A 27,524-nucleotide genomic window follows, 5' to 3' on the forward strand; every position below is an offset into this window, starting at 1 on the left:
ACATGCTGTCAGCATGCCAGAGAGCACGAATCACAATTTCTCAAAGTGTCTGAGTATGTTCTGACACACAGGCATGTCCCAGCTGGGAAGCACAGTTGGTTTTTTGGCTTTTGGAGGTAGTGGGTGTATTCTGGTTTCGTTGAGGCCAATGGGGATTTTCTCCAGTGATTTCAGCCTGCCTCTGTCAGTGATGACAACTGGCTTGGAGCTGAAAGGAGAAAGTTGGATGAAGAATTTTCAGGGGCATGAATGTAGAGTTGACAGGACTGAAATATTTTACAAATTCTTCTTGGTTTGGTGGAAAACAAATGGCAGGAAGAGTAAGTAAATGTCTCCAAAATCTATTAGACCTCTTGTTTTAGAAGCTTGCTACATTTAAATGCCTGTGTCTTCCCTTCCTCCCCTTCCCTTCCCTTCCTTTCTTTTTTTTTTTTTCCTTGAAATGGCTTTTCAGATAGCCCTTCCACTATATGAGTGCCCATATTATGATGCATCTGTGCTTATTGCTCTCTTTATTGCCCCACTTGCACAGTTGTTTTAAAACAGGATTGTTTTCCTAATCCCAGCCCTGCATGAGTCCCGGGCTCGCTGACGGCAGTGCAGATTTCTGTCCCTTTACCTTTGCATTCAGAATCTTCCATTGTTCATGGTCTTCATCACAGGGCAGGGAACAGGAAGCCACTCCCTAAAATTGTGATGATGGAGCAAAGTCCTGGGGTTAAACGTGTTCACCCACAAGAGAGGACATAGAGAAAATCTAGTCTTTTGGAGTAGTTTGAAAAGGCTTGGTTTAAGAGTAGTTTAGTCCACCTGGCCTGAGGCCAAGAGCAGGAATGGGATGGTGTATGAGTACGCTGGACTGATGGTGGCAGAGCCTGTGATGTGCTGGTTCAGGTGATGCCATGGACATAATTCACTGAGTATTAGACGCTGCCCAGCCTCAAAGCCCATTGCTGCCTTGCTAAAGTAGCATTTGAGCCTCTTAATGTTATAGGAAATGCAAGTGCTTTCCTTATTCCTCATTGCTCTATTCTAGAAACTGAAGCTGAAGCAGCGTAACAGTTTTAAATGATCCCATGACAAAGGTTCAGATTTTTCACCCAGTGTTTACACAATCCTTTAACCTTACATCTTTCCCAGCACCGCCTGTGGCAAGTCTTGCTTGTACACAAAACATTTCTGAAATCTATTCCAGCGCCTGCTTTCATTTAGGCAGCAGTCAGCGCTAGCCACACTCATACAGATGAGCAGGACAGGCCCCTCGGTGGGGAGCACGGTGCAGTTCCCTGTCCTGCACAGGGCTGGGCAGTGATGCCAATTCCAACAAAACCCCAAAAGAGCTCCCTTGTGAACGTCATCCCTCCCACCTCTCCTGCCTGACAACAGCCAGCCGGTGCCTCAGCTCGAGGAAGGAGCAGAGGAGAGCTTTGCCTCCAGTGTCCCATGTGAGCACTGCCCGGTCCTCAGCCGCCTGAGCTGCCGCAACAGCACACCTTCAGGAGGTTTTTTGGAAGCCCTGCTCTGTTGGGATGATGCACCTTTCCAAGGTCTGAGGAGCACTGGGTCAATGTGCTCTTCTCTCCGGGCTTCCTCCACAGATTCTAATCTGCAACTCACAGCCAAAATTGGCTTCATTACCCTTAGGCTGCTCTTTTCCCTGACTCGAGTTTCAGCTGTTTGTCCTGTGCTTTTGGCACTGTTTTCAGAACTGAGGCTGAGCTGCTCGTGCTCTACCACATTCACAGAGGAGCTTGGGTGCAGCATACGACCCCAACTGCTTTTCACCATTGTGTCTCTCCCAGCTGTGTTTTTGGGGAATGGGTCAGACAATTTACCCGGAGGCACAGGAGCTGAGATCTCAGACCCACAAACCCAAACCAGAAGACTGTCTCCCACAGCAGACTAGATCACGGTCCCTGGGGACGAGCCCCTTCTCGCGCTCTGTTTGTGCAGCCCCAAGCACGGTGGCTCCTTCTGCTCTGAAAGCAGCCTACGCGCCCAGCCCACGGCAGCAAGGCGGCTCGAAATAGCCTCATTAGCGAGGAATGTCCCGATGGCGCTCCAGATGTTGCAGTCCTGCGGGGCTCGCAGCCACCGATGGCCCTGGCTCCGCCGTCGCGTGCAGCACCCCGCCCGGCGTGCAGCAGCGTCACGCAGCGTGGGGATATGGGGGTGAATTTTTCAGAGGAAAGGGCGAATCTCATCCTTTGAAAGCAGGCCGGGCAAACTTTCCTCTGCGCTGTTCAGAGCTGGCGCTGCTGGAGCTCGGCTAGGCGGCATCGTGGCGGGGCTAAAGCAGGGGCTGGAGCACGGCGTGAGGCTGGGGGCCCCTCTCCAGCCCCTGACCCATCTCCCCCAGTCGCCTCCCCAGGGCGCTCCCAGTTCCCTCTTGCTGGCCGATGCGTGCAGTGGGACTGCTCGTAGGAGCGCAGCGGAGCCAAAGCCCGTGCTGCAGGGAACACGCCTGTGCTTGCCAGGAGGCGGGAGCCAAGCACGCTCCTCTCCCCCTTTCTCCCAAGATTTACGGTTCTGGTGGCTGAATGCCGAATTCTCTCGTCTCTGCAGCAAAGCAGGACTGGTTTGGAGGTGGTGGGTGGAGGGGAGAGGTGAAGGGGAGGCTGGGGCAGTTCTCAGGACTCATTTGGGGTTTGTGGGGAGTGCGAGGATTGTATCAACAGATTGTCTGTGGTTGAAGAATGAGCAAAGGCTGCTGTACAGAGTGCAGCCACCCCTTCCTCTGAGCACCTCAGATCCCCCGGTTTTGTGAAAATCAGTTAGTCAGGACTTGGCTTTCAGGTGCTAAACCCCCAAATCAACTGCTATCATAGGGGCATATCACAACGGGGTTGCTTTCCCGGACACAGCCCCCCTGTGTAAGTCAGAGCCAAACTCCCCTTGAATTTGGCACAGCCAGCTTCCCCTTCCCCAGCCCTGTCCCACAGCTCCCTGTGCTGGGTGAGGGGGAAAACCCACAGCTGCCGGCACCGCATCAGCAGCCCGGGGAGCATCCAGCCACACACACGGACACAGACGGACAGACACGGCCGGACAGACACACGGCCCCGCACTGAGGCTTTGGGCAGAGCCCCAGGGAAGGGGAACATCCTCCCCCCGGATCGGAGGGGGCACCCCGATGGTCGGCATCCCCGGGGCGCAGCTGGACCCCCCCATGGGGTGAGACCCCCCCCGGGCCCCCCTATGGTGTGGGGACCCCCCCGGGGTTCCCAGCTGGGAACAGGGCAGAGCTGGGTGCGGGTCCCAGAGCCAACATCGGGGGGCAAGGGGGGGGGTTGAGGGGAATGGGGGTGGCTGGGGGGGGCGATGCACATTTTGGTGCCCGGGTTCTGCCGCCGCATTTATAGGAGGAGCGGCCGCAGGGCCCTCCCCGTCCCGCAGACGCAAGCGGGGCGGTGGCTCCGGTTAAAGGGGAACCTTGACAGCGCCGCCGCCCGCTCCGCGCCGCGCTGCCCGCTCCGCACCCTCCGCACCGCTCCGCACCGCTCAGCACCGCTCCCGCCGCCCAGCGAGCCCCGGTTCCGCGACGTGAGTACGGCCCGGGCCGGCCGGAGGGGACAGGGACCGAGACCGGGGGAGCCCCCTCGGGGGTCTTCGAGGCTTAGGTTGTCCCCCCCTTTCCCTCCTCCGAGGGGAGATGGGGAGCCGTAGGCACCCCCCACGCCCCGAGAATGGGGTCCGAGGGAGTTCCCTGGGGAGAGGTGGGCTGAGATAGACGACCCCCCCGCTTTTCCCCCCGCCCTGGGGGTCCCCAGGGGAGGTGGGCAGGGGAAAGATTCCCTTAGGGAGAGGGGCTGGAGGGGTCTGCTCCAGTGGCCCCATGGGGAGAGGGGCCGGGACCCCCCCCCCTCCGGTGAGGGACCGAGATAGAGCCCACCCGTGGGGGTGCCGAGGGGAGCCGGGCCGGGGAAGCACCCCCAGCCCTGGGGGAGAGGGATCGGAGTCCCCCCACCCCCGGCGGAGAGAGGCAAGGGGAGCCCCCCAGCGGAGGGGTGCCGAGGATGTCCCCCCGGTGAGAGAGCTTGAGGGAGCCCCGAGGAAGGGATTTCTGGGGCGCTGCGCCGGGGAACACCCCTAAACACCCCCGGGGAAGGGCCGGGAGGACCCCCGGGGCACCGGGGCTGGGATGCCCGCTCCGCCGGGGGAGAGCTCGGGGAGCAGCCCCGGGGCCGGGCGCTGCCCAAGCATCCCCCGCACCGCGCCGGGGCTCCCAGCGGGGCCGGGCGGGCTCCTGCCGTCGGCCGAGCGCCTCCTGCTGCCCTCAGGGCTGGGACTCACTCACTCACACACACACAACCCCCCCCCCCAGCTCAGCAGCATCTCCCTCTCCCCCTCCAGTTCTGCCCCAGACCACCGCCAAGATGCTGCTTTTGCTGCTGGGGATCATCGTGCTCCACGTCACCGTGCTGGTGCTCCTCTTCGTCTCCACCATCGTCAGCGTAAGTACGGCTGCTCCTCGGGCACCGGCGTGGCACGGGAGGGTCACACGGTGTTATTTTTATTTATGGTTGATTTCCAGCCTGGCTTTTAGCAGGAGACCTTTGCTTTCCGATTGCTGTCTTGCTAGCAGTGCGATTTAGGAGGTTTTTTTTTTTTTTTTTTGCACAGAAAACTCTTCCTGTGTTTATGTTGTTGGATGTAACCGGTGGGTGTAGCCGCGTGCGGCAGAGAATGCTCAGTGCATCCCCGTTGGTGTTAGGGCACGGAGAGCTGCTGGAGCCAAGCTCCTCATCAGCCCCCTTTGGCTCACACTGAGCAGCCTCAGAGCACCCAAACCCCCTCCCCTGTGGGTGAAACTGCGCTCCCCAGCTGCTAATGGGATCGGCCCGCGAGACCAGTACAGCCAGTCTGAGCAAACTCCCTTGAATTGGGGATGGTTTGGGCACTGGGACCTCGGCACCAGCAGTTTTGCTCTCCAGACCTGCTCCTTTGGGGCTGTGAGTTAGGCACAGCATCTCCTAACCCAGATGGGCGCTTGCTGGGGGGGCTTCAAGGCGTAAGCTTTGCAAGCAGTGGGAACACTGAGGGCTGGGTGCTGCACGGGGTTCCCAGCACCTTCCTCAGCCCAGAGCCCCGTTAATACCACCTCAGTTTAGAAAGAGGTCTGACTTGGTTTTAACACAGCAGTTTTGTGGAGCTGATTAGCTCCGGGCTTGCTTCATCAGATTCTTTCCGTTTTTAAATTTTTTTAGGGTGGGTTTTTTTTTTTTTTTTGGTAGTAGTAGTGGAAGACTTTACAAAAATCTTCCAAGTCGTTAGAAATCACATGGAAGCATTCAAATCACCCGGCCAGGCACCGGGACGGCAGAGCGGAGGGAAGTGCGTGTCCCCCATGGGACTTGGCCCATGTTTAAAGCGAATAAAGAGCTTCTGTTTTTCTGCCGTTGAGGCCAGAGCGGCTAAAAGCAAATATCAGTATTTACTCTGCGAAACCCTTTCTAAAGCAAAGCCTGTGCCTGGGAGCGCAGGGGCCGCTCCGTGCCGAATTGGTGGCCAGGGCGTGCGGCTCCTGCTCACGGGGCCGCGTCTCTCTTGCAGCAATGGCTCGTGAACGGCGGGCAGACGGCGGACCTGTGGCAGAACTGCTCCTCTGGTACCGTCTTCCAGTGCCTGACATCGTCCACGAATGGTGAGTGCTCCCCGGCTCTCAGTGATGCCACTGCAGTTCACTTTTCTTCTCCTCTCTTGTGAAATCGAGGTGGATTTGCCATTGTGGGTTATTCGTGGTCCTCCCTTGCCTCTCCCTGCACCCCCTGAGGCTGACTCTGGAGGATTCCCCGGCCCCTAACCCTAAAGCTGCCCCGCTGTTTGCTGCTGGGCCAGGCCGAGGTCTGGGGCCTCTCCTCCCTGTGAGCAGCGCAGGCGGGGATGTGCTGAGCACTCAGGCCCTGCCTCATCCCATGGCCAAATGGCACCTGCACGTCTGGGGTGGCTGTGTGGCACTTTGGGACTCAGCTGGCAGAGGTGTACCTTGCCAGGCAGTGGCTGATGCCCAGCTGGGAGTTTTTTTTCCAGGTTTCTGAGCTTAACAGGAGAGGATTTCATGCTCAGTTGCGGCACGGAGCTCCCCAAGCACCTGGCAGTAGCAGTGATGCCAGATCTGTGCTCAGGGAGTCAGACCGGTCTGTGCCTCAGTTTCCCCAGAAGACAGGGCTCGTGTCAGTGGTGCTGTGCCCCGTGCTTCCTGGTTTCAGTTAGCCCGGCTTCGCTTTCGTCAAGGAATGGATTCTCCCAGCATAACCCCCAGTGAAGCCAGTAGAGCACCCGGTGGCTCAGACTGGTGTCGCTGGCAGCACGGTCACAGCCCCTGGGCCAAAATCACACTCCTGGCATAGGAGCAGCGTGATGCGATGTACTCTCGGTATGGTCACACAGAAGGGTCTTGCAGTGATGGGAGATGGTCAGAGCTTTTGGGGGTTCATCAGTCACCCCAATCCCCAGCCTGCTGGGAGCAAAACACCCGCGGGTACCCCTAGAGGGGGATGCTGAAGCTCGCCCTGCGAGGGAGCCAAGGCAGCACCGCGGGTCTCTGCTGACGCCTGCTGGTGTCGGGGCTGGCCAGGGAGGGCTAGAGCTGGGCTGGGGCCAGGCTGGAGCCCACTGGAGCCCACTGGAGCTCACTGGAGCCCACTGGAGCCCTGGCCTTCAGCAGCAGTTGGCTGGGGCTCGCAGCGGCAGCAGGCGGCTTCGCTGCCGGTCACGCGTGCTCCAAAACTGCTGACTTCGTGCTTGAAAGAAAAGGCAGAGATTTTTTCCCCGGTCTGTAAAAGCCTTCCTAAATCTTTTGCTTCACAAAGCTGCATTGCTTTCTCCGGGTGTTTGCAGGGTGTTGGTGAGTTGTCAGAGGTGAGAGGGGCCTGTCCAAAACATGGGTGGGAAGGTGCCTCCTGCATCTGAGCATCCTGAGGTATAGGAGGCTACATTGTATGCCCTGTTCCCAGAAGCTGCTCAGAGAGGGGCTTCCCTTTGAATCCTTCCCAGTGATTAATTTTTATCATTAAAGGGGCTGTAGGTAAGATGGGACAGCTAAAAATGCATCTGAGCAGCTAGGGTCTGGTTGAAAAGGTGCCACAGTGGGCTACTCTTTGAAAGAAGCTGCATTGTGCTCAAGCCTTCATTTAAAGACCTCTCTCCCAGCTCTTTTTTATAAGACAGCTCTGCTCTGGCACCAGGAGTAGGGGGGCCTTGCTTGGGTGGAGGCTTCTGCCCCATCCACCCCATGGCCGGATTGTAGGAGCAGTGCCACTGAGCACTGGTGTTCACCTGCTGGGACCTTGGGTGCAGGATCCAGAGCTGTAGAAAGGCAAAACCAAAAGATAGCACCCAGGCTTATGCAAGGCTTTTGAAATCTGTTTTTAAAAACTTCCCAGTGAACCCCCATGCTCCCACTGCCCCTGTGCTGCCAGGGCAGATGCTGTCGGACACTTTTCAGGGTGATGGTGGGACACGGGGCCTTGGGCATGGCAAGGATGCTGTGGCAGGGCCACCTCCGGGGCTCACGCTACGCTCCTTGTACTCCCTCTGCTAGGAATATGCTTACTTTCAAAAATATAAATGATCCTATAGCAGCTACCGCAAACCGTTCCCGTTTAAACCTCTCAAAACACAGGCTGTGCACGTTACGCCGGGCTGCAGAAAGCCTGGAGAATTCGTGTCTCTGTGCCTGTGCCAAGGACGGCGCTCAACGGTTAATCGCAGCGTGCCAAGGGCTGCTCTGGGCTGCGAGCAAGAAATCCTCGCTCAGGAATTTGGCAGAACTTGGTCTTTACGTAGAAGCAGTTGTTTTTCCTCTGGCCATCGTAGTGGCCACTGTCGTGCAGTATTTCTTCAGCTGTTTTTTTTTGGGAAGGAGAGGTCTGAGCACAGCGCTCGGAATAGGTGGAATTAGGTGGGGCTGGGTCCAGCATGCACGGGGTTTTTGGGGTTGTGCTGAGCTCCCACCTCCCAAATTCCTCCGCAGCAGCACCGAGACCCCCATGCATCCTTGCCAGGAGCCTGCGTGGGGACGGCAGGAGGTGGAAATGCCGGGCGGAGGGCAGCTGCCCACTGCTTCGCCTTCCACAGCTGCCCGCTTGTTGCTTCGCTTTCTGCGTTTGCTTGTTAGATAATGACTTTTTTTTTCAAGAGGCCGAGAACTATGGAAAAAATGTTGCAATCTTTGCTTCGTTTGCACTGTCAGACATTCCTGGAAAAGACTTATCTCAAGAATTCAGCTCTGAATCCCAGAATTGTGCTCCGGCACGGCTGTGCGCCAGCCCCCAGCTGCACAATCCTGCTGCAGGCACGGGGCGAGCGGCTGGACCTGAGCCTCTGAAGTGCTCTTAAACAGATTCCACCCCAAATTTTGCAGACAACAATATTTTTTTCCCTCCAAAAATGGCTTTTTCTCCCCACATCTGATTTTTTTACATAGGCAAGAAGATAGTTTTTCTGCTACCTACTGCTCTTTCACTCTGGGAATGCCAAATGCAGGGGAGCAGTGGGGACCTGCGGGGACATCCTTCTGTAGCATGATGAGACATTTTTCCTGTTGTCTCCTCAAAGTTTCTCATGTTGCTGCTCTGTGGCTTTCACATGACTGGCTTGTTCACAGGCAGGCTGGTGTTTTGGGGCTTTTTCAAAAGGAAAAGAAAACCCCAGACCTTGGGAAACATGCAGACTGCCAATCCGCAGGATTACTGAGAGTCGTACGATGCGCTCACCAATTTGCTGATGTGACGGCCGCAAGCAAAGCACGTGTGGGTCGCCCGGAGCAGAGACCTGCCCTGACCGCCCGTTCCCATCGCTGGGCATCGCTCTGCTCCTCTGCACACCGACTCCTGCAGAGCCCCTTTGCTGCTGGGCCATTGCAGAGCTTTGCTCTCTCTCTCTTCAGTGCTGCAGGTGGCTTTTAACCCAGCGTAAATGCCCACCAACGGCATGGGCTGCCCTGGTCCCATGTTTCTGCAGGAAGCATCGCTCAGGAAAAAGCCACGCTCGTGGCCAAGCACCGGCAGGACACATGTGTGATGTTGGCCAGCTCCAATCCTGCACAGCAGAAGCTGGTGGCTGGGACTGTCGGCAGCACTGCCGGTGCCCGAGGTGCCTTTGTGCTGGAGGAGGCAGGAAACATCTTCATCCCCAGCACGAGGTGGGGGCACCTGTGCTGGCCCATCAGCGCTTCCCAGGAGGAATTGTGCTGCTGCTTCTCCACTTCAAAATGCACAACAGGAACATCCAAACCCCTTGCTTGTGCTCCGCCAGCCCTGCCCCAGCACGGCTTTGCTCCCTTCGTGCTTTCAACCTTTTTTCTTCCAGCGATGCTGGACTTGTATGACATAGGGAAGGTGTGGAGGGATGGAGTTGCCGTTTAACTTGCTGCAGTCCTTTTTGTGGCTAAAAACAATGTCACAAGGCTGCACTGAATCCTTGCCCTGAGTAAAATTATTTCTGATGTTCTAATTCTGTTAATGATAGTCAGTACAAAATATTTGGATAAAAGGATGGGGGCAAATTCCCCTCCAGCCCACTGGGAAGGCCGATTCTGCAACGAGTGGGTCAGGCTTTGGAGAATTCCTCACTGGGGAGGGGACACTTGCTGGAGCAGGAGGGTGATGCTCATATTAAAGGGTGCTGAATCTGTTATAATGAAGCCCTGCAGTAAATAATGGATCACCTGCATGTGATAGTACATGCCCTTTATGCTTGAGGTTCTAGCCATGAGTGGGCCCCATTGAGCTCATGGAGCACATGGACGGGCATCTTGACTTGTGGGCATATCGGGTCCTTCAGGGTCTTCACAGCAGAGCAGCAAAGAGCCAGATTTTAGTCCCAGCAGGGTGGAGGCCTGGGGCACCCCCTTGTCACTAGTGGTCGATAACACTGGCCTAACTGGGGCAGGACGAGCCCCCTCTCCACCAGCTTGCGGGTGACCGTAGCTCGGCATTTACGTGTCTGTGATAAACTCTGGGGTATTCCAGGGGAGTATTTTGCATTTCAGATCAGTTTCTACCATAACCATGTTGCCTAACGTATGAAAGGGGTTTCCTCTGCTTAAAAACAGGCTTTTGCTGTTGCCTGTTCTTACCAAGCACATTTGGTGTGGAGAGGTTAGGAGAGGTGCTGCTTTCCCTGCTCCTGGCTGCGTGGGGTCACCTGGCCAGCCCTGCTTGCCTTGGCCCACGGAAGAGGAGCCCAAGGGAGGAAGAAGACAAAGTGTGAGAAAGCCAAGGCTGTGAAACCAGGATGGGTGAGGGTCTGCTGCAGCGTGCAGCGCCGGAAAACACTCAACCCAACAGCTTTCGGACTTGGGTGACTCTTGGGTGTCCCCATGGCCCCGCTGGGTCAGGGCACCACCGCTACCCATCCCTGGTCCTGGTGCCTGGACTTTAACTCAGCCCTTTTGGAGGCCCAGAAATGATGCATTTATCACCTCCACTTGCTCTCAAGCACAAACCAGAAGGAGGTCTCCACCCCAAGGGTCTTGAAGAAGAAGCTGTTGGAAGGTGTTCTGCATGGTGCCAGCAGCTTTGTGCTGCCCTAACAGCACTGGTTTTTGCCTTTGTGGGATGTGAGCCTCAATGGTCCGATGGGATGGCTGCTGTGGCTGGTCTTGAGGCTGAGCCATGGAGATGTGGTGCCACAGGGCTGGAGTGTCTCTGAATGCTACAGCTCTGGAGAGCTGCAGAGCCATGGGGACTTCTTGGATGGGGCTTCAAGGACACACCAAAAGAGAGGATGGACAAGAGGAGAGCAGAGTGCTGTGGGGGTTTCACCTCCTGAATGAGCTGCAAAGAGGACTGGGAAGAACTGGGAGGGAATTGCAGCACTGTGTTCTGCCTGCAGCCTCAGTGCTTCTACTTGCTCATCCCCAGCCCTTGCAAATACCTCAGGAGCTCTTTAAAGTCCCCCTTTTGGGGGGTGATTTCCAGGAATACTCCAATCCATCACCCTGCACTTATTTCCAAGGAGCAGACACATGAGGACAGGCAAGGAGCAGCTGCAGAGTGCAAATCCTGCTTTTCCCTGCTGGAGCAGCCCGGAGCACGCCCAGGGAAGGTTTGGCTTCATGCTGGTGGGACCGAAGTGAAGGGAGTTACCATGTCACGGAGCTCCCCACGGCAGGGAGAGGAGGCTTCAAGTGGCAGGGACAAGGGTGGTGGCTGGGCTCTGTGCTGCTCGAGGGGAGCACTGAAGGTAGCGGGGCTTTTTTGGCATTTCTGGGTTGAAGAACGCTGAAGTTCAGTCCTAGAAGTTTAGCCTAGTACCTGGGCTTGTACCTTCATGCTGGTGGATGCTCGTGCTGGTGACCCTGCTGATCATCAGCTCCCAGTGCTGATGGAGCAGCTTTGCCTCTCTGTGCAATTATGAATTTCCTTTTATTTTTTTTTTATGTGTTATACTCTACAGTCACCTCCTTAGTGGATGTTTTCTTCCCCAGAAGTGGCTGCATTTTGAGGGTGCAGTGCATATGCAGATTGCAAGAGGCAAGACAGATGTGCAGTGTTAACAGCTGCAGTCACAGCACATGGGTGGTTTTAATGCACAGTGCAAATTTAGTCATGCCTTATGTCAAGTGCATAAGCTGGTTGCTCATATTTATGTTTCCGTGTTTGCACTTTATTCTTTCTCCTTGGCTGGGTCCAAAGAGGATTGAATGTCTGTGACAGAGCAGTAAACACAACCCTGGGGAGCCAACGCCTGTCCTTTATGGCCATCTACTCCTGGCCAAGGGCACATTTCTGCCCGTCCTGTCCCATCCCATCAACCCCACTCAGCTGCACCCCTCGGTGGATATAAAACCTCCCTGCAAGCAGGGTGGGGCTCTGCTGGGAGGGGTGGGGTGAGCTGCTCTCCTGCTGGGGGATCCAGCTGTGACTTCTGCTCCTCTAGGTTGCAGTTTCTGCTCTAGGTTTCTATTTTTCCTCTTGTCCTTTAGGACGGAGAAACGTGCTCTTCAGCATCCTGGGGGGAAGTCTTTTCCCTGCTGTAAGTGGTGGTGTGAGCACATCGGGGCTTGCAGAGCTTAGGGAAAATTTAGTTTCTTTTCTAAACACTTGTTGTATAATTTCTGTCTGAGAGGGCTCTAAAACTGCCTGTGATGGGTCCTCTCAGGAAGCGGTGGGCAGGGTGTTATCTGCCCTTTCCACTCTGTTCCCTTTTCTTCCTCCTCCTGAAGAACAAAGATATAAACACGGAGCTGAGCAGATGCAGGAGGAACATGGAACAACGGCCTGGCTGCCCAGGGAAACCACAAATAACAGCCTGGGAGTAAACAGTGCTGACAGCCCCGTGGTGCAGTTCCAGGGACCCAGACCTCCCCGGGGAAAACCTGTTTTATTTCTTAAAAGCCTGGAAGTAGGACACAGTGCTAATAGCAAAGGAGTTGAAAGCATATGGGGTTGAGGAGCTAGCACTGCTAGCTGTAGTCATAGAGGTGCTTTCTAATGAATTAAAGGCAATTAGCTGTTGTAATGCAGCTGAAGTTTGTGGGCTTGGGCTTGCTGGGAATGCAGCAGCTGCACCTGAGGGGCTGAGTGATGAGCTGGGGACCCTGGCCCTTGTTCTGCAAAGGAGGCCAACAAAAAGAGCTGGATGGGGGTGATCCCAGAGCTCTGCTCTGTGGGATTATCTCCCAACTTCCCTGCTTGAAAGCCTGTGCTGTGGCTGTGCTCTGGCTAGAGTGGGGCAACACGACCAGCACCTGAATGCCCCTGGTCCATGGGGGGCTTCCCCTTCTTCCCTCTGCCTGCCTTTAAATTCCTCCGGCGCGGCTCTCTATGACAATGGGATTTTGCAAGCCCATATAAATCACTCACATTCAGAACCAAAAAAGAGGCATGGGGAGGCGGATGCAATTAGAGGAGCAGCTCAGCTTTCTGTCTAGACAGCCTTTGCCTAAAATAACTGGCAGCTGGAGCATCCACCTCTGGGCAGAAAGGGCTCCTCCGGGCCTGGCCCCGTGGCTGTGCAAATGACAAAAGGACTGGGGTGGGAGTCTTTCTGTGCTGAAACATGGAAATAGGATGGCAGTTCTGCAGCTGGACACCCTCTAACCATGTTTCTCTGCTCCCATCTGAGCGCTGATTTATGACCTGATGTTAGCATTGCCTCTGGCAGCCGCTGCATTGCAGCTGGCTGAGCGTGGCTGCAGATGAGGGGTTGGGGTGGCCCAGGCGGGGGGGGTTCCCTGCATGGCCAGTGTGTGATAGATGAAATATAATGGGATATTTTCTGTGCTTGTCAGTGTGAAAACTGCACTGGGCTTTCCTGGAAGTGACGTTATCGATAGTTCCCCTGTCCTAAGGAATTACAGCAACTGGTGCATGTGGACATGAACCTGCTGGCACTGGAACAAGTGGAGCGCGTCAGCTCTTCAGCGAGTTGATGCTGTGGGGTAATTTGGCATGGGAAGCATGAGAAGGAAGGGAAGGAACAAAGCTGTCTGCAATGAGCAGGGGCCACTCTGGGTGCTTTGTCCGCTTTTGGGAGCGGGGCCTGTGCTTGGTCTGTTGTGTGAACAGCAGGAGGCAGGACGCAGAGACAAGAGGTAGAATTTACGGTCTCAAGTCAAACGAGGCAGACATTACCAAATTGCGCAGGATGTTCCCTGCGGGCATGGATTTGCTATTCTCTTGTGGAGCCTTTGCTGGAAGGGCTCAGGCGTGCATTGTCATCGCCGTCCTGGCAGGAGGCTGCGCCGTGCCCTCCGCATCCCGTCCAGCCTCACCTCCGTTAGCGCTGTGCTCACCTCTGCGCCGGGCAGTCCCAAACGGCCTCATTGCTGCACTGTGTCGCAGGCTGCTAAGCCAAAGTATAGCTTCATTTAGAAGTTTTGCTGTGTTTCAGGCTCTTATTTTTTTTCCACAGAACCTCTATGTGCTGCAGAAAGTGCAGCCTGGGGAGCGTAGCTGGTGGGATTCAAACTGCGACAGGAGCACGGGGCTGGTTTTCGTGGTGAACGAATTTATGCTGTATCCTTAAGGACCTCTCAAGATGTGCAGGAATGCTGAGAATATCCATTTTGAGCCCAATCTTTTTAAAAAAAAGCAGTAGTATTTGTCAGCACAACCCCATCCTGGTGGCGAGAGGCACTGCCTCTTTCTGTTCATGGGACGGAGAGGCATTTGCCTTGTTTATTTATATATATTTTCTTACACGGGGAGTTACACACCCACGAGGCCTGGAAATAGCTAGGCAGTGACTCACGCAGGGGCTGGTTTAACTGGTCGGCTCTGGGACAGAGCTGCATTTGGCAGCTGCTGCTGGCTCCTTCCTAAAGGCTCCTCCACAAGGGCAGAGGGGTTTGTGCTCACTGCGTGTTTGTTCTGCCTCCGAGCGCGGCTGGCTCGGGGTCTCCCACCTCGCTGCATATGGTTTCAGTGTTCTCAGCACAGCCGAAATGCACTCTTATTTTAAGTGCTTCTCCACTTAGCGTGACCCCGCGGTTCCTTTTTCCCAGCATCTTGGTCCATGCACACATCATTGTCCAAAAGCCCCAGGCAGTATCACACTTGACGAGAATAGCCACCAGCATACCACTGGATGTGTCCATGTCCCCAAAACCACGCAGAAGCACGAGTGGGAACCAGGAGCCCTGCAGGATGGTGGGACAGTGGCACAGGGCATGATGCCATCAGTGATGCTCCCGCTGAGCTTTCTGTCTGTCTTTCCACAGAATGGCTGCAGTCTGTCCAGGCGATGATGATCCTCTCCATCATCTTCAGCGTCTTGTCCCTCTTCCTGTTCTTTTGCCAGCTCTTCACGCTCACCAAGGGCGGGCGATTTTACATTACTGGGATCTTCCAAATCCTTGCTGGTAAGTGGGGGCTGATGGATGGAGCTGGCTGTGGGGATGCGCTGGGGATGGGCTTAAAGCAGAGGAGAGGGAAAAGGAGGGCAGGAAGGGCAGCCAAGCTGGCTCCTTGGAGGAAAGAGGTACGAATAATTTGGGTCCACAGAGCTCTCGCATCCCCAGGTGGCGTCCTGCCATCGGGGCACGTTATGCACCATGCTCTTCTGGCCATGCTTCACCAGGGATTTGCTCCACCAGCTGGGGTGATTTTGGAGGGGCAGGCAAGAGGAGCACCCCTGGGGAAGGTGGGCAGGGGCCAGGCTGTTGTTCTGCTGCCTCGTCCCACGGTGTTGGGTAAATGCTGATGGGGCTGGCTTTGGGATCCACCTTCGGGGATCAGGGCAAGGTTTCCGCAGCTGCTGGTGGGGTGGGGACGTAGTAAAGATCCTGTTTTGGCACAAGAGGATCCGAGAATTATTTATAAACTTGCCATAAGGGGGCCTGGTGCTTCCCACATCAGCAAGGAGCCGCTGGAGCGTGCGGGGTGAGCCAGCTGCCTTTGAACTGTCAGCTGCTATTTTTAACTCTTAAGAAGTCGGCACTGGAGGCGAGCCACGATTCCTGCACGACGTTGCAGCTCTCCAAATATAGATGCTGTGGAGGCACTGGCTCCATTTGCATTTCCACGTATGAAACCAGTGAGGAGGATTTTCAAGTGTTGAGGATAGAAAAAGTAAATTCTTCAAGGAGGTTCTGGCTAAAATATGAACCTAACGCTCAGCTGGCTGGGAAGAAGGCTCGCTATCTGCTAGAGCTTTAGCTGGGAAACTGAAAACCACCCTAGGTCCTGCCACTAAATCAGGGGGAAAATTCATCCGCTGAACTTTAGGAAGAGCATCTTCTATGTGACTGGCCATTGCAAATTCTGGAGCAGTTTAGACCTAACCTTTATTGGCAAATGTGGCATGAAATCTCCTATAAGTACGTCTGCTTGGCCATAATGCAGGTGGTGAGTTCATATCAGTTCACCATCGCTGGGAAGATAGATGCGTCGAAACCCATTACAGCCGTGGAGACGAGGGGAGGAAATGGGCATTAATAATGCAATTATCTGCTCTGAAACTCATCTAATAGGTCTGGGAGCAGAAGGCTGCTCGCTCCTAAGTGGTTGCTGGTGCATCCTCATGCTTAGAAGAGGAGGCAATGGGAGTGCAGTTCTCCTGTCCATGCTGTGCTGGGTGTCCTAGGGGGAGGCAGGGTCAGGGCAGGGACCTGCTGGCTCCTTCCTTGTCAGATCCTCCTCCAGCACAGCACAGAGGCAGGAAAAGTGGGAGCTGAGCCCACAAAGCTTTCCCATGGCCTGGGGGTCAGTACCCAGAAGTTTGGGTCCATGTGGACCATGCAGAAATGGGAACCGGTGCCCATCCCTCCTGTGATGCTAAATGTGAGGCTTGTTGTAGGGAGGTCTCACCCAGTGCCACAGACAGCACCGGTCAGAGGAGCTCAGCTCAGTGTGGTCTCCTTGCAGCTTGCTGTGAAAGGCTGGAGAGGACTTCCCTCCTCCCAGGAAGGATGAGGAGGCTCTTCCCAGGGCCCTCCAGGACCCTGCAGCCTCCTCCCAGGGGGAAGCAGTGTGGCAGAGCCGAGGGCTCCCAGTTTTGGAGCTGGGCCTGCAGTGGTGCTCGGCCTGAACCAGCGGGTGACAAGGACAGGTGGGTAAGGGCAAGAGAGAGGGCAGCTGGGCGTGCTGTGCAGGGCCAGGGCAGGATGCATCCCCAGCACCTCCTCCACGCTGCTTGGATCCATTCTCTGAGGCCTGCTTTAGTTTTCCCAGGTGGGATTCCAGCCTTCAGAGGCACCAAAAGGCCCTCAACAGCTTTCTCCCCCCCACACTGCTCCTACCTGGTGGATCTGTCGTGGTGTAATCACCTCAAGTGACTTCCAAGTAACTTCAAGTGACTTGGAAACCTGGGACTTGGCTCAACTTCTCCATCACTCTCCCCAGCCTTAGCATTACCGCTGCAACCAGCTGGGCTGTCACCACACACAGCCCTGGGAGTCAGGCTTTAGGTAGCCTTTGCCCTCCGGGCCTGTCAAAGCAAGACTGAAATGTGTTCCTAAAATCAGGCTCCAGAGTGGTGACGCATTTGTCTTGCACCTTGCAACCACTGAGCGCAGCTGGCTTCACTTCCTCGCCTATCCCCCGGGCCCAAACCAGTGCAGATGCTGCAGAAATGCATCCATTGCCTCTAATTTTGCCAAATTCTTCCTTGGGACAATTGCCGCTCTATTTTCTGGAGTCTGTAGGTGACCGGCATGGCCGCACGCCTGCTCTCGGTCCCACCAGCATCACCAGACAATTGTTTTGCTCTCTTTGCATGGGCCGGGGCAGTGGGAGTTCGCTCTCGTGCTCACAGAATGGAAACTGCCCCAGTGGCGCGTTAATGAAACGTATTCCCACTTCTGCACTTTCCCAGAACAAAAGAGCAGTGTCAAGTGGAATTAGAGCTCAAATATCACCGCGGTTCAATGTAGGTGGTCCCGAGGTCCATGCAGGGGATGTAGTGCTGACAACAGCCTGGCGACTGCATAATAGAAGTGCTGGGATGGACTGAAAGAGCTTGTTTTCGGGGAGAAATAGTGGTGGCTTTGTGTTGGCGCTGGGCAGTCCCCAGTGCTGATGCTTTGCTTTTGCAACAAAGCTAAAACGCTGCCTGCCGGAGCGGATGGCCCGCGGCTGGTGAGGATGGGACACGGGGGACAAAAGCGGGACGAGCCATAGGACGGCGGTGGTGCAGGATGGTGCCTGCAGGGGAGAAGGACAGGTGCAGGCTGTGCCCAGCCAGAGCCACTGCAGGGACTGGGCCCAGCTGCACCTGCATGGGCAGGTGATAAACTGGGGTGCTGGAAAAAATTGCCCAGCTTGTGCCTGATGTCTTGCAGCAGCTCTGGGAAAGTGGTTCAGGCTACAGCCGGGGTTTTCAGCGAGACACCCAGGGCAGCAGGGCTGGTTCTGAGCAGCACCAGGAGCTGGGTAAGGGTTGGCCCAGGTGATGCGTTTACCTTTCTTGCTCAGAGCCTGGTGGTGATATCCCACTCACCTGCAGCCAAGGCCTTACAGCATCACCTCCAACAAACTATAGTTTTCCAGGAGATGCAAGGAGGCAACAGAAAAAGCCAGTATGGGGCATTATCCAGCTGTGGGTTTCCATCCAGGAACTGCTGCTCACCGATTCCCTTGCTCTTCCCTGCAGGGCTCTGCGTGATGAGCGGCGCGGCCATCTTCACAGTGAGGCACACGGACTGGCACCAAGCCTCGGAAAACACCTCCTATGGCTTCGCCTATATCCTGGCGTGGCTCGCCTTCCCCCTGGCCCTCACCAGTGGCATCATCTACGTCATCTTACGGAAGCGCGAGTGATGCCGCAGGAGGTGCATCCGGGGCACTCATGACGTCCACGGAGGAGACGGAGGCGGGGGAAAATAGACGAGAAAACGGAAAAGAAAATTAACCAAAAAAAAAAAAAAGAAAAAAAAAGGAATAAACCCTCCCACCAAAAACCAAACCAAACCCAACCAACCCCAAAAGGAAACACTCAAAGGGTTACTTGTTAATTGAGGATGTATATAGTATCTATGGTTTAAAAAACCTATTTATAACACTTTTTACATACATGTACATAGTATTGTTTGCTTTTGTTGACCATATGCTATGTTTTAAAGCCTAAAGAAAGTGCCTAAGGAATTATTACTCCTAACAGTGTAACAAGAGCGCGGTGATTTTTCTCTCATGCGAAGCCCTCTGTGACCTGAGCTCTCCTTCCCCACCCCAGCCATGCCGTCGGAGTGCCCCAGCTCTGGCTGCTGTCTCGCTGGCACAGGTCGGTGCCGCTCCGCGGAGCAGCGGGGAGTTACGCCTGGTGATGTTGGCCGGAGGCTTGGCCCCTGCTCCTCCTGCCCGCTGAGATTTTGGCGGCTGGAGGGCACGGCCAGGGCTGGCGGAGGCGCTTCCGAAAGGTTCGAAGGGTTTTCGGAGCAAAGGACTGCCCAAAGTGCCTAAATGACTTATGCGCCTAAGTCCCACTGCCTTGCCACCACACCCGCTGGGAATTTGGGCTTTTAAATCACTTAGGTTGAATGCAGGCAAGCGCAGGCTGTGCTTCATCCCCGTGTGCACCCAGGGTGCCAGGGGCTGTGTGCGCCCCGAGCCGAGCCCCCGTGCACGGGCTCTCCCCGCCATGCAACATGCGTTGTCCTTGCCGTGGAGCTAGAGTACCAATGAGCAGGAAGCAAACCCCGTATATCTATGAAATTGAATGCCAGATATATGAAATGGTGCTATCTATTTACCATTCCTTATACTGCTAGCCATTTAACCTTATTCACTGGAAATTCAGTTAACAACCTTGAGGTAAACAACAAAGCTAGAAACGAGAAATAATTCTGTGTAATATAAATGAGCTATAACTGCTTTTGTACTTAGATGACTTGCTCTTACTATTATTTTTAATAAAGCATTTATAACCAAGGTTCCTTTCCCTCCACCCCGTGGTCAAGAGGAACAGAAACAGCTCAGGGTGGAGGAGCCCTGCTGCCCTTCGCCCCCGGAGCACGATGTCTGTCCTCTGTCTGTGTGTCAGAGAGGTGTCTGGCAATGAATTGAGCAGGCACCTGCACAGAACCCAGGCTGCCTTCTGAGGACTCCAGACACTGCGTTGCTGTCGTCGTTTTTGTTTCATTTAGGGTTTTTTTCTTTCTTTTTTTTTTTTTTTTTTTTTTTTGCTTTGCTTTTCTGATTTTATACCGACTGTGTGGACTAAGAAGCAATGAAATAAAAGTCAGAATAACTCCGTTGCTTCTGCTTTTGGCGTTTTGGGGGGGGTTAGAGCCAGGCTGCGCTCTGCCAACCTGCTCACATGGCCATCCCGCCGAAGGGCTCAGCACCCTGTGCCATGGTGCTGGTGGGTGCTCCTCTTTCCAGTTCTGTCCTAAGACGTCCCCATGACGTGGCCACCAAAGCCAGGCAGCAGGAGCACGCTTGTCCCTTCCCCATCCCCTGAGCAGGGAGGGATCAGGTCAGCACCAGCTGCTCGGGGGGGGTGTGTGTGTGTGTGTGTGTCCATCCAGCTCCACCACCCCGCACAAACAGCAGAACCCTTTCAGTCCCGTGCCTTGAAACACCCAGAGCCTGGAGGTGCAATTAGGGCCGGGGGCCGGGCATACTGTGGGCACTGTGTGCAGCCCCAACGGCTGGCACGGAAGCATTTCGCTTCCGTTCGCTCATTCATCTGGCTATTAAATAGCCGAGCTGAAGCAGCAACTGCTGCTGGCACCAACACAATGGCTCTTGCAGCACTGCATGTTGCTAGCATCAGGCCAGACCCTGAGGCACGAAACCCAGCCTCATCCCAAGGGGAAGGAGCAGGAGGTGCCCCCGTGCCTCCTCAGCCGCTCAGCGCCCAGCCCGGCAGCGTGCTGTGACCGCTTGGGCCCGGGGCTCCTGGCCATGGTTCCCAGCTGGGAGGGGAAGATTTCCCTGGGTGCTCGTTGTGGTGTGTGCTGCCTCAGCCCAAGAGGGTTCTCGTTTGGCACTATGCACCCAGCGGGAAGGACACGAATGGCCCTTCCAGTCTCGTCTGTGGAGCAGGTAGGAATGCAGGTGGGTTTTTTTCCTCCCTTCCCATGGAAAAATTAAAGATTAAAAAAAATATAATAATAACTTTGGGTGACTAGCTCAGAAGGCACAAAAAAAACTGGCAGCTTCCATTTTGCCTCCTCACCTGGTGCTGTAGATGTGTGACCGAGCAGCTCCCGGCAGCACCTCAGCAGTTCGTGTTTGCTCCATCCCGGGGATGCCTGTTCGAAAGCTCACCAAACAGGGTGACTTCTGAAGTGGAGGCAAAGCGAAGGTTTGCATCCCCTGGGAATGACAGCTCTAGGTTGGTTTTCCCGTGGGGAGGGTCCAAAGGGGAACAGCCATCAGTTTCCACCCGAACTGCCCCCACCTGCCTCGCCGGGCTTGGCTCATCTGGGCTGGAGAAGCGCAGCTCCGGGTCACTGGCGGCAGGGGGGAGGCTGTGGCCATGCCCCAAACCCTGCACCCGGGGGTGGGAGCTGCTGGGCAAGGCCTGCAAGGCACGGCTGCTCTGAGACCCAGCCCCAGCCCCACGTTGGTATCAGATGGGCTCTTTCCTATTTTATTTTATTTTATTATATTTTATTTTATTTTATTTTATTTATTTTATTTTATTTTATTTTATTATTTTCCTTTTTTTCTGATTTTATCTTACTTTACTTTTTCTTATATTTTCCTTTCTTTTAATTTTTCCCTTCCTTTCCCTTCTTTTTTCTTTCAATTTCCCTTTCCCTTTTATTTTACATTTTATTTTATTTTACATTTTATTTTTTTATTATTTTATTTTATTTTTACTTTTTTCTTATTTTATCTTACTTTACTTTTTCTTGTATATTCTTTTCTTTTAATTTTTCTTTTCTATTTCTCTTTCCGTTTCCCTTTTCTTTTATTTTACATTTTATTTTATTTTATTTTACTTTTTTTTCCCCCCTCCCTTAATTCAGCCAATCTCCGCCCCTCCGGAGCTGCTCCGGCTCCCTGCGGGCCGCAGCGCGGTGCGGGGCCGCCTCCCGGCGGCTGCAGGCGGCACCGCGGGGGCGCCGCGTCCCGGGCCCGGCCCTGCCCCAGCCGCCCTCGTCCTCTGCGGGGAAAACGGGGGGACCCCGGGGCTGCGACCTCGGAAGGCTGCGGGTGGCCGTGTCCCCTGGGCGGCGGTGGGACAGGCGTCAAGTCCCCGTGCCCGGGGCTGGCTGGCAGCTCCTCGCCCTTGGGGTGGCCGCACGGACCACCTCACCGGGCTTCTCTTACTGGGAACTGCTGGGTTAAGGCACAGAAAACGGGTAAGAATAAGGCCGGCAGCTCCAGGGTTCTCCAGTCCCACCTCCTCAGGCTGAGGGCATCACCAATGCTAGGCTGAGGTTTGGGCACAGATTTGCTGGCATTCCCCTCCTGGCGAAGCACCCTCTCCTAAACAACATCCCGAGCCCCGTACACCCACTGTTACACCATACAGCCATGGTGAGCGGCCCCCGAGCCCCAGCACATGAACCCGGCTCTGGGATGGATTTGGGGACCGGCAGCAGCTGGCCTGGAGGTGCCTCACCCACACCGGGCGCTCCGTTCCATGCCAGGCCCTCCCGACTTGTTAGATGGCAAAATTCATTAAGGCAGGACCAGGCATTTCTGCCCGATCAGCTGCATGCACGCTTTGAGCTAAATGAGAGTCAAAAATTTCAATGCGCCCTGGGGCTACGGCCCAATTAAAATCGAGGCAGCCCATAAAACAGCTAGCTGAATGGAACAGCAGCAGGATGGGAGAAGCGGCAAAGAGGGGTGAAAAAAATATTAGGGAAGTTTCTTTAATGTGTGTTGTATCATAAAAGCATTTGTTTAAATGGTTTTCCTAGCGCTCTCAGCAGTAAATACTTCTGACAAATGCGCTGAGCAAACCTCATCTTCCTCTTTCATTTATCGCCTTGTAAATTGAAAAATTATGGCAGGAATAAAAAATCCGTGCTGCCTCGGAGCAGCTGCCTGCTTCGCAGCCCCTTGTCCCCGTTCAGCTGCCTGTGATGCGGGGCTGCAGCCGGATGGTGGCACCTCGGAGCCGCGGTTCCCTGCTCCTGGGGTCCCAAAGCCACCCAAAGATGCCCCAGCCCCTTCCCAGCCTCCTGGCCGCAGTCTCCCAGTGAACGAGGGAGGCTCCTCAGGCAAAGCCGGCGCCTGTAAGGCCATGCCATGGGCCAGAACCGTGCAGAGAGCCTCAGACGTGCCTCGGGACAAACTCAAGTCAATTAGCAAAGTGGCCAAGTTTGTTAGCAGCATGCAATTAATTATCCTGTGCAACCTGCATGGAGAAGCAGTGTGAGCAAGTGGCCCTGGCGCTGATGCAAATTGTCTTTTAAATTTCCTTTTCTACCTTAGGTAAATTAACTGCTTAGTCTGTTTATCACTATTAGTTATTTATTTATTAACTAAATAAAATGAACGACATCCAACATTAATTTTATTGCTTCTGTTCAGGGACACAAATAATGCTAGATAACCTGTCTTGGATGGGCTGCCCACTTCAGCCCAGCTCAAGACTAACAGAAGACTCAAATCACACCTGGTTTGAGCAGGTTTTGTAGCTCCTTTGTTGCTGCTGTACCATTTGTTTTAATTAACAGCAACAATAATAAACACAACTGTGCCTTGAATAAAAGCAGCCGCTCCAGCCTTCCCCAGCTGATCTCTCCCAGGCGCAGGGGGGGACCTCCCCCAGAGGGCTGGAGCTCCGATGAGGTTAGGGATGTACATTTAGATCCATTCAGGACTTGGCTCGGGTGCTCTCCACCTGCTTTCAGAGCCTACGGTGGCTTTTCTTCCTGCACCCCCCTACCCATCCCCAGACCCCCCCGGCCCCTCGGCCGCCCCCAGCCTCCAGCCTCTCCTCCCTTCTCTGCCCTGCAGTGCTGACCCCACAGCCCTCCTGTTCTCCCTTGGTCAACTTTTCCCCCTGTAATTATTTAACGTGACTATTGATGCTTCCCTGAGCACGGCCTCTTTGTGCAGTGATTTATAGAGTGCTTCCTCAGCCGCAGGACAATTTGGGGTGCTGAGCCATGATGGGGTGCGTGCAGGCGCTGAAATCCCCTGCCTCGAAGGCGGGAGGTGTCTGAGATGCTGCAGAAGCACCCAGGAGGATTTAGCAGGTCTAATCCTGATTTCAGCCAAGGAGGATCCCAGCTGAAAGCATACTGCTCGGGGGATGCTCTGTAGGGCTGTCCCCGGTGGGGTTTTGCATTGCCCCACCCCAGGAGGGGCGGCCCGCAGACCCCCCCAGCCCCACGCTGTTTGCTTGGGTTTACATTCCCGCTAAGCCTCCCGGCATTAACAAGCCACTTCTCCCCGGACTGATGAAAGGCTAAAAGCGCCGAGTCGTGCCTGGGTTATTCGCTTCCTGGGGGATAATTCAACATCTTTCCCTTTCACCAAAGGACTTTTCCTGGGGAATTTTTGGCCAGCTCTTTGCAGGATGGTTTTATTGCTGGCGCAGGGTGGAGACAGGCTTTATTTTAAAGTGCTTTGACTGCTTCATTTCGGTCTTTGTCGGTTGTGTTTCCTTTCATATGTACTTTTTTTTTTTTTTTTTTCTTTTTCTTTTTGGCTTTCATTTCCCAGGGCTCCCTCTTATCTGCCTTTGGAGACAGTCCTTATAAAAAAAAAAAAAAAATCAAAACCCAAAGCACTCTCCCTGGGATGCTTTCAAGAGAAAGGCCCTGGCTCCTTTCAAACCTCTTTGGAGAAAAATAGATCCCAACCCTGCACACGCCACAGCCTCCAGGAAAGCCTTTGAAGTAAATTAAACCAAATTAGTGTCTATGATATAGATGAGCAGAGCAGCTCCCTGCTGTGCCACCGGCCTGGCCCTTTGCGTAATCTCTAACCCCGCTCCCTGGTTCCTGCTCGCCTCTAATTGACCATGAGGCACCTGGGGGGGATTTGGAGGCAATGCCATCTGCCCTCGGTGGGGCAGCGCTTCCTACTGACCACACCGAGGGCACGGGGAGCATTTAATAGCCCTGGGAGAAAGCAGGGCTAACAAATTGTATTTTTCCTTCTCCATTTTTTTGTTTATCTAATCTTGTTTTTATCTCTCTTCCCCTTAATGAGACCCCCCTCCAGTGCCTTGGCTGTGCAGGTGGAGCTGCACCTGATCTCTTTGCAGCCCAGGAGCAGCAGAGCTGGAGGATTCCCAGCCCTGACAGCATTAAACCTCTGCAGGTTGTGTTTTCCCAGTGCACCCCTTTGTGTGGCTGACCCAGGACTCAGGGAACAGATGGAATTTACCCACAAGCTGGGATGAGGTATGCTAGTGTTTAACTTAGCCAAAAAATGTTTGATTTTAGCACGGGGAGAATGGGTGTTGGGGGGATTTGAGCCTCTTTCGGCTGCGGTGTCATGCCTGGAAAGCAGCATGCGACTGGGCAGGCTCAGTGTGCGCGCAGGCACTCAGCAGATATTGGTGTCCAGAGCTAATTGCATGAGCAAATTACACACGTGCACGTGTGAGGGGTCTGCTGGCACCAGGAGGTAACTGCACACCCAAGAGTCCCTGGAGCAGCTCAGCCCTTGGTGCCCGACCTGCAGAGCTGGGCTGGGGCCTGGCTGCAGGTGCTGTTCTGAACGTGCACGGCTCTCCCGGGGGTCCTGAGCTGTGCCCCAAACCTGACTGGGTGTGCTGGGCACCAGAATAGGCCTCGAGTCCCCAGGTGGGCAGCAGACTGAGCCCCTGTGCCTGCTGGGTGTGTTAGCTGCTTCTCTGGATGCTTTTGGTGCCCTTCAAAGGATGGGTGCAGGAATGGTCCCTCCCAGGGGAGAGCAGGGCGCAAGCACCGGGCTGGGCTCTGCCCGGGTGCCCCAGGCACGTTTAGCTCCTGGTCCTGGGGGTCCCCAGCTGTGCTGGGGGGTTGCAGCAGGTGCTTCCCTCTTGGAGTTCGCCAGGGCCTTCACAAAGCTGCAGCAGGGCCGCCCACCCCTTTCCCTAAGAGGTCTCACAGCAACCCCTGGGGACACCCCGTGACAAGTGTCACTGCGCTGGGACATCTCCTGCAGCAGCAATAGTCTGTGAAAGGCTTTGAGCCCTGACGGTGGCACCAGCTGAGCTGCTTCTGGCAGGGAGTGACCAGAAGCATCTGGATGTGGCCAGTGAAGGCAGAAATGGGAATAAAGGCATGAAATTTGGTGTTAAAACCAAAAGGTCATGCTGGGTGCTGCCTGGCTGAATTTCCCAGCCTCAGAGAGGATGCTCTGCGGTCCTGCAGCAGCCTGAGAGCATTTCCTCTGAGGCTGTGCTTGCCCGACAGCATATGTGGCAATTATTTTGGTCCCCGCAAGCATTCATGTGGACAGAGGCTTCAGAAGGGGCTGCATATTTTATAAGCATGGCTATAAATAAATCATGGCCAAATTACATCATGAAGCAAAAACAAATCCCTGTGAAGCTGACAGGCAAACAAACAAAATCCCTGATCCCTGGAAATGTGCAAGAGCGGGCAGCAGGTTCCTGTGGCACTTGCAGCAGGCTGCAGGGCTCTGGGCCCTGGTAGCAAACGTGACATTTGGCCGCTTGCCTGGACTCCGAGTCGTGCAGATAGCTGCCCTGCTTTCACTGTGTCATGTCAAGGTGGCATGAGTCTGTTCTAGCTTTAAAACCACCTTATTTATTTTATTTTCCATGTATCTGGATCCTGTGCAACCTGTGTTCGGATTTTGCTTATTATGTGTAAGGATTCACAGGCAGGGTCAATTTTATTTTGAAGCATCAACGTTTTGGCTCGAGGCTGTGGATTCAATACTAACCAGCTCAGACTGACACTTTGCAGTCAGCACAGCGGGTGGAATGTTTTGGGGGATGTGGAGTAAGTCCATTTCCAGGGGGATTTGCACCCTCCCAAAACCTGGTGCTGAGCTGTCTCTGGGTGACCTGCACACGCAAAGTCCCCTGCCTCTGCCTTTCCTGGGCTGCTCTGCCTGGAAAAATCAAGTGGTCCCACAATGGGGCTTAATTCTGGGCAAAAGGAGGAGCCAATAAATCTCTATGAATGTAAACAATGTCATCTTTAACCGAGGCTGTGTAGCGTGTGAAGATCTTACCGGGAGGGTGGGCAGCTCCCCGCTGTAAGGTCAGCCTGGGTTATCTGGTGCCTGCGGGGCTGGGAAGCGGTCTGTCTCAGCAGGTTTATAGCCCTTCCTATTTCCCACCAGCCCTGTAATGTCAGGCACGGTGCTAGAACTCTCCTGCATGGAAAACTTGGGCTTGTACCTAGGAAAACACGAGGAGAAGCTTTTTAGCTATGAATCAGAGCACCGAGAAGGAAATTCTCATTGCTGGGGTGGTAGGAGGGATTGCAGGCTGTCCCTGCTGCCTTGTAAGTGATCTAACTAAATGCTTCAGGTGCCCAGAGGCAAAAAAATGAGAATAAGAAGGAGTGACATTGTCACTTGGAGGCTGCTGCTGGGATGTCAGAGCGTGCCCCGCGCCAGCACAAGTTTGGGAGCATTTACTCCAGAGCTGGCTTTCCTGGGGCTCGTACCCGTGTTTGGGTGCTGGGTGCTGCCCTGCTAACACCCCCAACTGCTTCGCCTTTGGCCCTGGAGCTGCTTTGCCACCCAGGTGGGCACTGGGGCTGTGGGTGGGGATTTAGGAGCTCCAGGCTGGCCTCTCCACCTCATTTGTGCCTGGTGGCATCCCCTGGGCTTGCCCAGCAGCAGGGCCGAGCACACGTGGAAACCAGGCAGGGAAGCACGTTGGTGACGATGGCAAACGGCGGCAGAGCAGGGAGCTCAGCCGGGACCCTCCCTCTCCCTCATTCTTTGTTTTATGGGCTTATAAATAATAGATAGGGTGGGCTGGGGGTGAGGCAGGAGCATGGACGGCTTGGCCGGCGTGGCATTGCTTCCCCACTGCACAGCTGCTTGGAGAACCCTTGGTTCCCATCCCAGGGGCTGGGGCCGGGTGTCTCCCTCCCCACTGTCCCCCAGGGGTGGCCGGGTCCCAGCAGTGCCCTCCAAACCCCAGGCAGGGCAGCGGAGGTGGTGGGGAGAAAGCTGGGCAGAGGGAGGGGAGCCCTTAAATATTCCAATCGCTCTATCTTCTGGGAGATAATACTTTTAATT

The 27,524-nt window shown here is 54.7% G+C and overlaps 1 protein-coding gene across 1 annotated transcript; it reads left to right on the forward strand.

Annotated features, from left to right (window-relative positions):
* The first annotated feature begins 3,021 nt into the window (after positions 1–3,021).
* On the forward strand, positions 3,022–19,636 carry PMP22 (peripheral myelin protein 22). Its single transcript, XM_040530533.1, has 5 exons — positions 3,022–3,543; positions 4,354–4,454; positions 5,554–5,644; positions 14,672–14,812; positions 18,043–19,636. The coding sequence occupies exons 2-5, from the start codon at positions 4,377–4,379 to the stop codon at positions 18,207–18,209; spliced, it is 477 nt and encodes a 158-aa protein (XP_040386467.1). The 5' UTR covers positions 3,022–3,543; positions 4,354–4,376; the 3' UTR covers positions 18,210–19,636.
* The last annotated feature ends 7,888 nt before the right edge of the window (positions 19,637–27,524 follow it).

The sequence above is a fragment of the Cygnus olor genome, chromosome 18, assembly GCF_009769625.2.
Source record: "Cygnus olor isolate bCygOlo1 chromosome 18, bCygOlo1.pri.v2, whole genome shotgun sequence".
Classification (NCBI taxonomy): Eukaryota; Metazoa; Chordata; class Aves; order Anseriformes; family Anatidae; genus Cygnus; species Cygnus olor.